General features: G+C 36.6%; 1 protein-coding gene across 4 annotated transcripts in view; it reads left to right on the forward strand.

Annotated features, from left to right (window-relative positions):
* The window catches only part of DENND4C (DENN/MADD domain containing 4C), a 75,300-nt gene extending 62,054 nt beyond the window's left edge, over positions 1-13,246 (forward strand). For 3 of the 4 annotated variants that reach the window (XM_014952596.1, XM_014952597.1, XM_014952598.1), the window contains 7 exons: positions 82-264; positions 1,118-1,307; positions 2,924-3,169; positions 4,573-4,690; positions 6,223-6,376; positions 7,419-7,483; positions 8,189-13,246. In XM_014952596.1, the coding sequence (XP_014808082.1) occupies positions 82-264; positions 1,118-1,307; positions 2,924-3,169; positions 4,573-4,690; positions 6,223-6,376; positions 7,419-7,483; positions 8,189-8,325 (1,093 nt within the window). In that variant the 3' untranslated portion in view covers positions 8,326-13,246. Of the gene's footprint in view, positions 1-81; positions 265-1,117; positions 1,308-2,923; positions 3,170-4,572; positions 4,691-6,222; positions 6,377-7,418; positions 7,484-8,188 lie in introns of those variants that run through there. The other variant, XR_001413215.1, reaches the window with a different exon arrangement.
* The last annotated feature ends 756 nt before the right edge of the window (positions 13,247-14,002 follow it).

Here is a 14,002-nt window from a genome sequence, read left to right on the forward strand (position 1 = left end):
GAAAATAATAAATTTTTTAATGACTTCATGCTCACGTCTTAATCTTTTATTCTCTTCCCTCCCATTCATGTTGTAACTTAGCTTTTTCCTGAAGCAAAGTACTTCAGGTGACAGTTTACAGAGTGGTACTCTTCCATTAACCACGGATCCTCTGGAGCAGAAACTGTTGTCCAGTCCAGCTGATGCTGACTTGATCAGTTTCTCAGACCACCCGCAGTCCAGCCACACCATAGCTGAAGAAACTTGCTCTGCAGCTGAGCAGAGGTGGGTAAAACAGGATTGTTAGTTCTGTCGGAAGTGTCTCTACACTTCCAGTATTTCTCCTCTACTTCTGAAGTGAAGGTTGGTTTATGTACCAATTATATGCTTATATTAATCTCTTAACTTTGATGTTGTGCATTTTTAAATAAAGTGAAACTTAGGAGTGAAGGTCACCTCTAAACTAATCTCTTCCCTCAATTTGCAGATTATTTGGAAGCAGGTACTTCCTGTTTCACTTGATCTTTTTTCTTCTGTACTGTGGTTGAATTGTTTTTATCCATTGTTTCAGTTATAAGGGCACAAAACTAATATTCTCAGATCTGCACGCAGCTTGACTGTATGGGTTAAATTTGACAAGCCTGTAGGATTTTGCTTAAGTTATCTTGTTGGATGAGTTTAACACTTACAATTTTATTTTTTCAGTTACTGTAGCATTCAAATTGTTCTCTATATTTTTGCTCTGGTTATGACATTTAGAGAAAGTAAACATAAGGGGAAGAGGAAGTAAAAATGAGCATAGGCAGAACAATATAATCTTTGTGTGTTGACAAAACTGTATATTGCTGTTCTTCTAAACAAGATGAATCTGTACCAGAGCGGTGCTACCTGTACAGAATTGAAATGTTTTCAAACTCAGGTTATACCTAGCTGCTTTTCTGGAGGGATGGTTATACTATTCTGAGAGGCGTTTTGTTTTATTTTCCCTAAACTGTGGAGCTAACTGGACAAATATGATTCTTAATTAATAGAGAAACTTGACTTGGGATAGTTGGCAGCCTTTATCTGCTTCCTTCTTGTTGCCATAGAAATGCTGAATAGTTTAATATTAGCATGTTTTCTTCTAAAATCCAAACAGTGATGTGGCAGAAGAACAGAATAAAGAGCCCAGAACCGTGAAGACATCTGCCAATAATCCACCAAGAAGGGGAGTGTCCTTGACTCGGAGCCACAGTGTTGGAGGTCCACTGCAAAACATTGATCTTTCCCAGAGACCATCTCATGGCATTTCAACAGTTAGTCTTCCAAATAGTTTGCAAGAAGTTGTGGTAAGTCTAGAGGCTGCACATTCATTTGGCAGCAAAATACTGAGTGTGGTGAACTTACAATGAATTGCGTTCTACTACTAGTATTCTTGTCCATTTGGGGAAGAGGAATGGACAAACATATTTTCATGTTCTTATGACAAAAAAAAAATTTAGTTCAGTTAATCTGAAATTGTTTTTTCAGTACATTGTACAAACAGTGCTGCTTGATTTGAAATGTTCTCTCTGGCAGAATGAAACTAGTCTTTATCTTTCTAAAACTTCAAGTTTGTTTTAAAAGGAACCCAAATTCTACAGCAGACTAAAGGCAATGGTGCAAATGTTGTGGATGGAGTGATGCACTTAACTCCCAGATGAACTTAAATAAATACTTTAACAAAGTTCAATAGTAAATGTGACAGTGGTTTAACAGGATTCGAGATGCCAAGGCGGTTATTTACTGCACAGAGGACAGGGTCAGACAGAACTATCAGGGAGACCCTCCCATTGATTCGTGAGGTTCAGGAAGGCCCCCCCGTGCTTCCTAAACTCCTTCTCAGAGAGGAGTCTAAGTGCAGCTGGATACAGCCCTACTCCCAGACTTGGTCAACGCTTTATGTCTAAAGAATTATATTTGTGCAATCCATCCTTTATATCACTGAGCTAATATTTCAAAGTTTAGCATGCTATTAGTCACTTAACAAGAATCTGTTGTGACAAGAAATCTCTAAATCTCAAGAAGTGACTTGAGAGATGTCCCTACTCAGGGGGAGATCCTGTCGTGCAGCCCGCTGACGTGCAGAAGAGCTTGAAGGGCTCTTGGTCTGTTTGCTGTTTATGGGGGTAAGATGATTGGCTTACAGTCATATTTGCATATTGACCACGGCACCGGTATTGTCATCAGATGGGCGTGTTGTCCAGGTTCATCCTTGGCTATTGTGTTGTTACCTGTCTCCCTGAAAGCATGTTGAGCCAGATGCAGCCATCGTGACTAGATGCACCCATGATGACCAACATGGTTGGTTGTTGCTTGGGCAGGGTTACAAGAGACAAAGGTCAGATTGTTGGTGGAGCACAGCATCACAGCAAACAACACACTGTTGCAAGAGTGAAAGTTCCTTCCTTTTCCATGTGTTTCCTTACACTCTATATTCTGTTAGGCTTACCTGTTGAATTCATGGGAGAAGGTAAGAGGCAGTATTGAAACTACTGCATTATTCTTGCATGTGTTTCTTCTCTCTCCTGGTGCTTTTTGTTGGCAAGAAGCTGTCTTAATCTGTCAGCTCGTGATTCAGTTCTACATTTTCTGTAATCACCATCATCACTGGCTTAGTACTGGCTTAGATAGCTTGAAACTGCACAATGAGGAACAAGTTACAAGAAATGAGCATTTTATCTTTTTTCACGTAATAGAGTTTAGGTGATTGTTCTTGTAAGTTAAGAAACATCTCAACAGTCAAAACTGCTGATGCTGTGAAGTTATTGTGTGTTCAGTATTTCCAGAGGCTTCTTCCAAAAATTAAAATGTGCAATGGGGGATTTTCAGGGCAAGTGATCCTGAAGACTATTTCTGGGAAAAAAAATCTTTGGTTTTCTAAAAAAACCCAAGTTTTCTTTTGTATGTGTTGTTTTATTTTTAGGATCCTTTAATAAAAAGACCTAATCCTCTCCCGGTATCTGTACCCTACTTGAGCCCTTTGGTACTACGTAAGGAGCTTGAATCACTGTTGGAAAATGAGGGAGAACAAGTAATTCATACATCCAAATTCATCAATCAACATCCCATAATTTTCTGGAACCTGGTTTGGTATTTCCGGCGGTTGGATCTGCCTAGCAACTTACCTGGACTCATTCTAACATCTGAGCACTGTAATGATGGAGTGCAGGTAAGTGGCTTCCTCATATTAGAACTGTAGATACTGGAGTAAGCTGAATTTGAGAGTTTGGTTCAAAAAAAAGTGGGTAGGTATTTGCTCTGTAGCTTGGACTCGGGTTCCTGGTTTTTGCAATACAAGTAGGTAAGTTTGTTTTCTGCAAAAAGTCTTGAAGGAAGATGAGTGAAAACAGCATTGAAATTTAGTCTGGCTGTTCTCTTTTAAAAAGCCAGAGAGTAAAGCTCATTAAAGAGAGGGCTGATATGTTGAAGGAAACAAGATTTGTATGTGGAGAACTCACAAACTGCAATACATTTTAATCCACATAGTATAGGTTACATAGTTGAGTATATAAACCTTCTGAGATACTGGTTAATGTTTTTTGTTCTTTTCCACTAATAGTTTTTGCCATTCAATCTCCACTGAGTTTTACTGCTATATGAATAGAACAAAAGAACATAAAATGGATGCTGTCTTTGAGTATTTTGTTTTTCCCATTTTAAGGAGCAGATGTTTTTTTTCTGAAACACATGATTTGTGTATGTAAGTACCAAATTCAATAGGTATTTGTATAGGATGCACGTGAAAAAGTGGTGTTTTCCTATCTGCTTGTATGCACTTTATTTTAAAATTCTCTCCCTCAATTTATAAGAAAAAAACCCCACCTAGAACCAAGGACAATTGTCCAAGAAATGTTGTTGAAGACCAATAGTAATGAAATCTAAAGCATACTGGAAAAATACAGTGCATCAGCAGGGAAAACCACAAGATGGGATATAATGTCTTGTATTTGGCACTTTAAATTGACACACTAGTGGTGAATTTTTCTTGCCTGCTAATTCCTATTGTACTGGTGACACCAGAGGCACTTAATTTTATAAAATGATTATGGAACTATTGTTTTGAGTGCCATATATTTTTAATGGAAATAAATGGTTCATATTTGTATGCAAATACAGATTCTTTCTGCTTGTTGGGAAGACCACCACATAGACGTGCATACCAAATCTTAATCAGGTCAGAAAATACTAAGGTATGGCACAGTAAGTAGTACAAATCGAGGAATGTGTTTGATGCAGATACATATTAATTAATATTTTCTTCAGATATCTGTAGATATCTGTATCTTCGTACTCTAGGGTGAACTAGAAAAGGCAATTAAATGTTGCAGTACTTGTGACGTTGCTCTGGTTAAGTCCAGTTTCCTCTAGAAGACAATAACTATTCCTGTTTGGTTTGGATTCAAGATAAATAAAGTGAACCTTTTTTTTGTTTGCAAAATGTTCCTGTTTGGTTTGGATTCAAGATAAAGTGAACCTTTTTTTTGTTTGCAAAATGGGCGAAAGAGCAGGTTGTAAACTAAGTAGACTGTACTGATGTTTTGAAAACATTTTCACTTTCCTCATGTTTCTTAGCTTCCTTTGACATCTCTTGCTCAAGATAGCAAGCTAGTATACATCCATCTTCTGTGGGACAATATCAACCTCCACCAAGAGCCGGGGGAGCCTCTGTATATATCTTGGAGAAATCTCAGTAAGTAAAACAAATCTGGAGAAAGCAGAGGGAGCAGAGGCTGTGGAAAGAAACAGTTTTGTAGTGTGTGAAGTGTACACTGCCCATCAAGTTGAAAATCTTTTGTAGTGTGTGAAGCATTTGCAATCCCTTAGGTACTTAACATAGTGTAGGTGTCAAATTATTTGTGAAAATGTCTTACTAATATGTGTGAAAAGATATATTATCTGTTCTTTATTTCATACAGTCGTAAACTTGCTGAGAGAATTTGCTCTAGATGTGGTAGTAAAAGCTTCATCTGATTTGAATGTGTTATCTGGCTATATCTATGCAGACATGAAAAAGAAGACTGTATTACAAAAAAATCTATTGCGTTTCTGTAAATGAATGGAAGGTCACAAATCCCATTAATATGTACATTTGGCAGCCAACTTGACTATTAAAAAGTAAGATCTAAGAATGTCTTTGTCTACCATAACTTGATTTGGAAGGAATTAAAAACGGGCAGGCTGGTTATGAGAACTTCAGGCTTTCGTTACTTCTGATTAGCAAAAAACTACTCGTTGATCTGAACTTCTCAGTCTGATTTTTAACTTTTAAAATTTATTCTTAAAGCTATGGAGCATGCTAATTCTAGTTTTAAGAAAAAAAATAACAAAGGATTGTTGAAAAGTGTCCTAAAAATAAACAGACAGATCAGAAAATTAGAGTGAAGAAGCACAGAATAAGATATGGTGTTTCCCTCAGCTTCTATGAAAACATATTGATTTGAACATAATACGTGAAAAGCATCTCCAAAGCATTCTGACATGAATGAAGGTGCATAGGTATATGTCTTAAAGGAGCAAAAGGCCTGTTTTAAATGTGGAAGAAAGGTAGTAGTATTTTAGATAGACTCTACAGCAGTGCCAGAAATTATTTGGAAAATGGGAAGTTACATTTTTAAACCATCATAAATGTCAGTTCTATGAAAACCTTAGGTTGGTGTGATTACGATTACTAGCCTTGGTCTACATGTCATTTACACTCCACATGCTTGCTATAAATGTCTTGATAATTTTTTTTCCTGCTTGACACAACTGTACATTATGTTTTTCAATATGTAGCCCAAAGTTATTGATGAATTGTAGGTACTTTTAAGATGGACTTTGATAAGAAAAGTTTCTTTCATAAGAAACATGACAGCATTTTCTTTTTTAGAATTTCCTTTGTGTAAAAATAACCTTCTTGGAGTCAAGTTAGTTTTTGAAACTTTAGTACAACAATAAATCTGAGCTAACAAACCATCACAGGCAACATCTGATGCTGGATACTCTTCAGTCTCTCGTATTTTTCTGTCACTTGGGAGCTCTTGAATGTGAATACATGATGCATCCTGTCACTTTTGTGGTGGAGTAAAGACTATAAGCAGGCAGAGCCTTTCCATTGTAACAAATCTCTGTAGATTGAGTAGAGGTTCTGTATATACATCTCACTTTCTGAAATACCTTCTGCTTATTAAGGTGACCAAAAAATGTTAGTGCTTTAATAATCTATCCTGTTGTGTTTCTCAGATTCTTCTGAAAAGAGACCCTCCACAGTGGCAGAAGATCAGCAGGAAACAAACACTTTGTTGGAGAACATCAAACTAAGTATTCAACACAATGATGTTGTTAAACCAATCCACCTCCTCTTACAGCAGGTTAAGCCAGATGTGAAACGGCAGAGGTAAAGGGGTAATCTTTTCTTGCACTCAAAGTTAAACAAGATCAGACCATATACACTTCATAATGATAATTCCATAAGGACCTCTCAGGAATATTCAGTTTCATTTGTGTCCACCATTTTTCATGCCCACGTTTACAAACAGATGCATTCTGTATCCAGATGCATAATTCATCCAAAACAAATGAAGAAGTGTAATTCTTTAATCAAAACGGACATTTTACAAATTAAGAGAAAATCTGCATATTGGCTGTGCAGATTTTAGTGTTGCTCCACATCTAACAAATTGATAAATACAAGTGTGCAGCATCTTGTTGCAGTGTCTGAAATATTCTCCAGACTACCTAGTTATATCTGTTGAAATTCTGCCAACCTGGAGTACTGGCTAAGAAAGTGGATGCAACAGACCCATGAACAATGGGAGACATGTGCAGTACATTTTGCCATCTGTGCTACAATTCAAACAGGGCTTCACATATATACACAGTAAAGTACAGCAGATACAGGATTCGTTTGAAGTCTAACATGCTAAGTCATCTTTGCTTCCATGGTTTGTAGTTGCTAAAAAGAACGAAGAACTAGTTTGCCTAGAAGAGAATTTTATGAGTTCCACAAAGAAAAAAAAATATGTAATTGTTTAGTGATATCCATTTCTGAACTAGATTTGTGACATTCTGAAATAAAAAACAAAGCATGGGTGAACTGAAATAAGCCTGCTTCCTGTACTATACCCTCAGTCAGGAGTGACTTAGTAAACAAGTGGTGCTTAATTTTATTTTTCTTGGGTTTTTTTCTGGAATTTTTATGGCATGGTTGGCAGAGAGATTTTTGATATAAAATGTAACTGCTGGGATTTGGTGATAATATAACTTCATGCATTAAGGAAGAATACTCAGGGATGAAAAAACCTTAAGCTAGTAATCAAGTAGATTGGTCATTTTCTTCACATGTAAAATTCACATAACATTTAGTGTCTTCAACATTGACTTTCTAAATTTAGGGTAGTTGGTTCTTTCATTGACTTGCCCTTCAAAATATTTCCTAGGAGTTTTTATCGAGAAATTCTTTTCCTGTCTCTGGTGTCTCTTGGAAGAGAGAACATTGACATTGGTAAGTAAAAAATACTGTGACATGCATAGCGCTGTGTATGAAATACATGAATACTTTACATGAAAACTAGTGTATAAAACCTTCTTTTCATCCGTGAATTTCTAAGTAACTTTTCAGTTGCTGTGTTTTAGTGAAAAGTATTGTGCTGTCACTCTTAAGGTAGGTGCTGCTTTTATGAAAATGTAATTCAGATGGGGCCATTAATTTTGACATTATTTGAAACCAGTAATCAGTTGTTTTAAACCAAGTTTATTAGCTTGAAACTTTAATTCCTCATATTTGAAAACTTTTTTCTAGTCTTATCCACCATTCTCCAACCCGCATATTATTCCTATATCATCTAGCCATCTGGTTTCCCACCCCTTCCTGATCTCCTCTACCCTGACTTCTATTTGGTACAGTGGAAGCAAAGGGACTCCCTTAGGGGTTGTGACAAGGGAGATACCCTGGAAACAGACAAACTGAACTGTGATAGAAGTAATGAACATTCACTGTGATGCATTTGTGATGTTCCAGCATGAAGTTGCTTTTCAGGTTCTCTGAGAGGAGAATGCATGTTGGGAAAAAAAAATTTAAAAAATCAGCAGTTAGTTAAGATAATTATTTCATTATTATATAAAAATCACCTGAAGTATTTTATAGGAGCGGTACTGTGCACCTTACAAGGCTTCTTAAATAACTTCAGTTGTGTTTTTTCTATTTCAGAGGTCTTCGATAGTGAATACAGACTTGCACATGAAAATCTACCAAAGGATGTTCTTGAAAAGATGCAGAAAATAGATGCTCCACCAAGCAGCAGGGTTGAGTGTTGTAGGAAGTACTTTGGAGCACCTTTAATATAAAAATGAGGAAGACACGCTAAACTTCAGTGAGACAAAAGTAAAGGTGAACAAACCAGGAGCATGGTGATATATACACTTTGAATCCCCAGAGGTGGTAACTGAGCAATTTGTCAAAACAATTTCATTGAGCTACAACATACATTCTTGTCTTTCATCTCATAAGACATGATGTGAAGTACGTTAAAATGTTTTAAAACTCTATTAGTAGAGTGAGTTGGTTTCAGTGATTGATCTGATGGGTTTTTTTACTGTATATACTTCTCCTTTTCCCTCCTCAAATCTTTCCCCCACAATATCAAGTTGTTAAAAAAGATGATGATTAAACAGCAGCCTATAGTTGATGACTTTCTTAGGGGCCACCAATACTTGTGTATTTCAATGAAATACCTTTCCTGCTACAGAATACTTAGATTCTCCACTGCTGCTTTAAAGTGACTTTTACCTAAAGAGGGATCTTTTTACTGGTGTGCAGTATGTATGTATGAATGTAAATATTTGAGTCTTTGGATTGGAAGTTGCAGTGCAGTTGTCAGATCACAGTACCTAAAATGGCTGCCCTTCTCCTGACCCTTGTCCCAGTCAGTAATCTATATTATCTTTGGTTGACCTTTTCATAATACATGTCTATAGTTGTAAAAAAACAGAAATTTAGAGTCAGTTTTCCTGAATTCTCTATCTGACGCATTAAAGATTCTATGAACGTACTGCTGCTTTCTCCAAAGTAATGATAGGCTTCTACACTAAGCAGCTCAGAAGTGGATGGCTTTCTAAAAATTAAATAGGAAGCTTAAATGGCATTAGGATGCATACAAGGTTTGTCAAACAGATACCGTCTGAAAAAAAATGTGCTAAAGCATACTGTATGCACGTATGCTTAAAAAGTGTCTTCCCTTGAATTCTTCACCCTCTCCCATGGTTTTCTGCTATCCTGTGGGTTAATTATTTTGCACTGACAGTCCAAATTCAATATTTCAATTGAAATGTATTTATAAATGTGGTCTTCAAAGTGTATATTAGCACAAATGCAGTGCTTGAGTGTATGATCTGAAAAGATGCATCCATCTTTTGGATTACTTCGAGCAGATGAGACACTTCCTCACCTCGCATATCTAATTGACTACAGTAGTCATAGTCTTGGCAAGAAGAGCCTGGATAGTGGTCAACAATTTAAATGTTACTTAAGGAATACAATAAGATTTATTCCAGGTTTTTTGCTGAAACTTAATGGTTGTCTTTTCTGATGGAAGTATTCCTAGATTAAAAAAGAGTAAAATTTGTAGCATGTTAAAGGAGCATAGCTAAAACTTATAATCGCATCCGATCTCTTTAAAATTTTCATTCTTGAAAATGATGAGGGATGAAGATCTGTCTGGAACTGCGTCTGCATGAAACAACAAAACCAACTTTTGTTTTTTCATGAGGCTAAAACGAAGGATTTGCACTATTTGTGACAAAATACATTTGCATCATAGACTAATCCCTTGTATTTTGTCTAAAAGTGCAGATCCTAAGTTAATATGGGGATATTGCCTGGACAGATTCTCTCCTGATGAAAATATTGTGCTTTCTCATCAATTAAAAGCAAGAAAGTGCACACTAACTCTTTTTTCCATTCTTTATTTTTTGAGCTTATGATGGTTGCTTGCAGATATCTGACCTACATCACAATGGAAGAGTAGAGTTTGATTCTTCATATTTTACTCTCTTCTCCTATTATATAATTGACATGTGCGGTTCCATCCTTTTAAAGTAAAAGTCTCTCTGAAGCATTCGTCCTAACAACTCAATACTTCTACAAATCAAACTGGCAAATTTTCCTGTATAATTCTTTACTGATCTTAAATATACAGCTATTCAAAAACAATTTTTGAGTGTTAAATGGACATATGATTATGTGATGCAACTCGCAAGGAATCAAGTTTTAGTTATCCTTAAATTCTCCCAGCTCATTAAATTACAAAGAAAATCTCTCTGGTGAGTGCCGTTTTAGATAACTGGTGACATCCAAATTGTTTTAAACCGTTGTAATTAATATTATTATAAACTAAATGCTGTAAGCAGATCACCTTCATTTCAAAACAACCTTCCCCTCTGTTGCTTGAAAATATAGATTCATCAGGTGGTAGTGTTGTTAAAAAACAGCAAAGCAGATTGTGTCACAGCATGTAGTGCTAAGTATCAGACTTTCCCCGTGTATATACACTAAACAAACAAACAAAAAATCCCAAGTAATTATAGCCTGAGAGGAAAAGGACAGCTGCAGGATTAAAGTTGCTTTGATTTGGTCCTGCATATTGGCATTTCTGTACACTACAAATTAACTTTTATTCCAGTTGTATGTACCTGGATTTCAGAGCGGTAGAAGTCCTGCATGTAATTACTTGAAATCTTGAATCTGCCTATTGAAATGAATTCTTTATTATAGAATGACAAAAGTAAGTGCTTACTCTTTTTAATTTGGATTTTCTTAATGCCTAGTATTTAATAGCTAGCTAATCAGCTGGTTCTTGAATGAAATCCAGAGTTCAAATGAAAAGGGAAATCTCTGAAAGCAGTTTGCTTGTTAAGTTTTCATCTAAGGAGATACTTTTTTTGAAAAAAAAAAAAAAATCACAAAAATTTGAAAGGAATTTACAACTGTTCTTTTCCTAGTTGCTTTCTCTCCTTTCACATGCACGATGGCACTTCCTGTTCTTCCTTAGACTTCTAGGTCTCCTCCTAGAGGCAGGTAGGGACTGCAGGTTTTCCTACACAAACTTTCTGAGATGCAGGCTTTCTTAATTAAGAGTGCTGAAAGAACTCTGAGCATGGATAGGAAAATGGCGTAAAATAGTTTAGCATGGCTCAATATTCGTGTGGTTGAAAATCTGGCCCAAAATAAACAGGAAAAAGTCTTTGATTTTTTTTTTTTTTTTTTGTGAGTGCATTGCAAATGCTTTTGTCTTTCTGAAAATTGCGCATTAAAGGCGTAGTAAGTTCTCTGTAAGTTAGGAACAGCATGAACTTCCTGGGAATGACTTAGTTACCTACAAATGCTTCTAATTTGTTCGACACTCCACTCCTAGTGATCCAATTTATCTGAATCCAAAATGCGTGAATGAGCTGGACAAAGTGTTGTGAAGGAGGGGTGTGCTTAACTTTGATCTCGTTTCCATTTTCCTTCCAGTGTAAGCAGAAAAAGTAGCATTTTGCCCACCTGCAAAAACTCTTGCCTCCAGATACTTTCTAGTAGCTCAGCCACCCAGTGTTCAGGGAGAGGTGGCTCTTCTGTCTGCATTTTGGAACTCTCATGTATAAAAGTGAAGCAGATTGTTGCTGATCCGTATTAACTTCAAAACCTGCAATTGTGCGCAAAGTGAGGGTGTAAACCAAACTGATTACATATGTGGATGCAAACCTTTAATGAATTTTAGGGTTTTTTTAGGCCAAAAACTTAGAAAGTTTGTGTTGGAATAACAGTTATCACAGAGAACCTTCCTGGAATTTTTTCCCTGAGGATGTCGAACTGCAGTGATTTATGCTAGGAAGATACTGTCTTGCACCTTTCATCCAGCTGTAAAACAGTTACGTGTAGGTCGTCTACTCATACCAGAATAGCTACTCTTTGTAGAATTAAAACAACAAGTGGGGTCTCAACAGATCTAAAATTGGGATTCTTAAGTGACAAAGTTTTTCTTTGTGAATGGTAAATATATTCTGGCACGTACCAAGGCATAACAACTTTAAAAACCCCTTAGGTGTATGAGGCTGATGTGGCTGCAGTATTGGCACAGTGATAGGTACCAGCTTTTACGTGTTACTAGAAGCATCTGTATGTTACTTACAGTCATATCCTGTCTTCACATTTTATATAACTCAGCTTAGACAATACGATTTTAATGGAAAAGATTTTATTTAGTGTATGTGTTTCAAACTAAATTCTTTCGTTTTGCAAGTAACTTAGATTTGTTCCTAGTGGAATTTCACATCGGTTAAGCTCAAGCTACATTGCACTTGTGAATGAGTAATTTTATTCCATTTTAACTGTGAATTAATGGCTTTTTGTATTGCTGCAGCTAGAAGAATATACCTTTCATTGAGTTTACTGCTTTCCTTGAATAACTGCAACATAGGGGATATTTTTAAAATGTATATTAAATTAGATCATAGAAATTATATTTTTAAAACAAATTGTTAAAATGTAAGTACCTGAAGAATCTGCTCAGTAGTTTTCTCTTTTTAAAGCTCTTAATTCAACATTTGTTTCAGTGCAGGTAACTTTTATTTCATTAAATGGTAAGCAGGTCATTATATTCACATAACTGTACATTTTCAACAAAGGTTTTTTTTCTTTTAGTTAATAAAAACCTTAAGGTGCCTTCTGTATATCAGCTTTTCATTATGGACCTTTTTAAAAAACAAACACTCACCCTTGTAACTTCTAAGTCTTGAAAATGAATGGTTGAATTGGACTCTAATTCTACTTTCTACTGTGCTGTATATTGTGATGCATATGAGGAGAGAAACGGATGGGTTTTTTTTGTTCTTTCAGTCTGCATCAATCAATGGTGCAAATAAAAGGGATTGCTGTTTTTAGAAGCACATTTAACTCCTTTTAGGAGCTTAAAATAAACTGTTGTGATGAGGATGAAAGGATGTAGTGTGAATAAATTATGAATTTATTAAGTGAGCTGGGAAGTTATCTTTAATGCAATAAAATTTGCACTGGTTTAGAGACTGTTTTGAACTGTTGAAAAATGGCATCCATTTACTGTGCTTTGATTAACAAGTGTTTCTCTGTAATGTTTTTGTACATTTGACAAATGTTTCTCGAGTTTAAAAGGGCACTCTGCATATTCTGAATTCTGTATAGATATGCTAGACTAAGAAACAATTTTTAATGTATTTCCCAAAATAAAATATGTATGCATCCTGTGAAAAATTTCAGCTGTTCAGGTTTCTTGCCACTGGAACTCACCAGCTTGGTAGAACTTAATCTTAAATGCAAATTGAGCCTACACGTTGGCAAAAGCAGAGACTTTAGACTGCCTGTTTTGGGAGTTGTTTCATAGTACCTTGGTGACTTCCGAACGGTGGGAAAGAGGGGGAGCAGTTGGGGCAGGGGGAGAGGAGGAGAAAACGTGGCATTGCTTGTGGAGACTTGGTTCATAAGAGAGGATGGGTGCAGCGCCCCTAAGCAAGCCACAGGGACAAGCAGAGGGAAGAAGAATTGAAAATGGAGGTGAGGGAGGTAGGACCCATGAAAATCTGGTTTCCAGGGAAGTCATGGACCCCATCTTCCTGGTGGAGCTGCTGGTCCCTGCTGACCAGGAAAAGTGTCATTAATCGGTGGGTGGGAAGAGGTTCCCTGGAGTTCTGGTTTCTCAGGGGCTTTGTAGTGGGGACACATAGTCATGCTTTCAATGATGCATCCTAGCTTGCAAGAGTCATTGGTGGACCTCCTGCCTCATAACGTGCTTGCAGGTTTACGTGGATTTTTCCGGATGTTTTTTCAAATGGGGCGGGGCAGGGCAGGGAGAGGAATAAGGCTGGGCTGAAATTTAAGCAGTAGAAGCTGCCAGTTACCATGAAGTACTTCAGGCCTTCAGAACCGAGTATCTTTCAAACTCCCTCATGCATGGCAGTCAGTTCATTAACCTGTTTGTAAAAATAAGAATACCAGACCCTAAAGTGCTTT

Source organism: Calidris pugnax, unplaced genomic scaffold (genome assembly GCF_001431845.1).
Source record: "Calidris pugnax isolate Ruff unplaced genomic scaffold, ASM143184v1 scaffold208, whole genome shotgun sequence".
Classification (NCBI taxonomy): domain Eukaryota; kingdom Metazoa; phylum Chordata; class Aves; order Charadriiformes; family Scolopacidae; genus Calidris; species Calidris pugnax.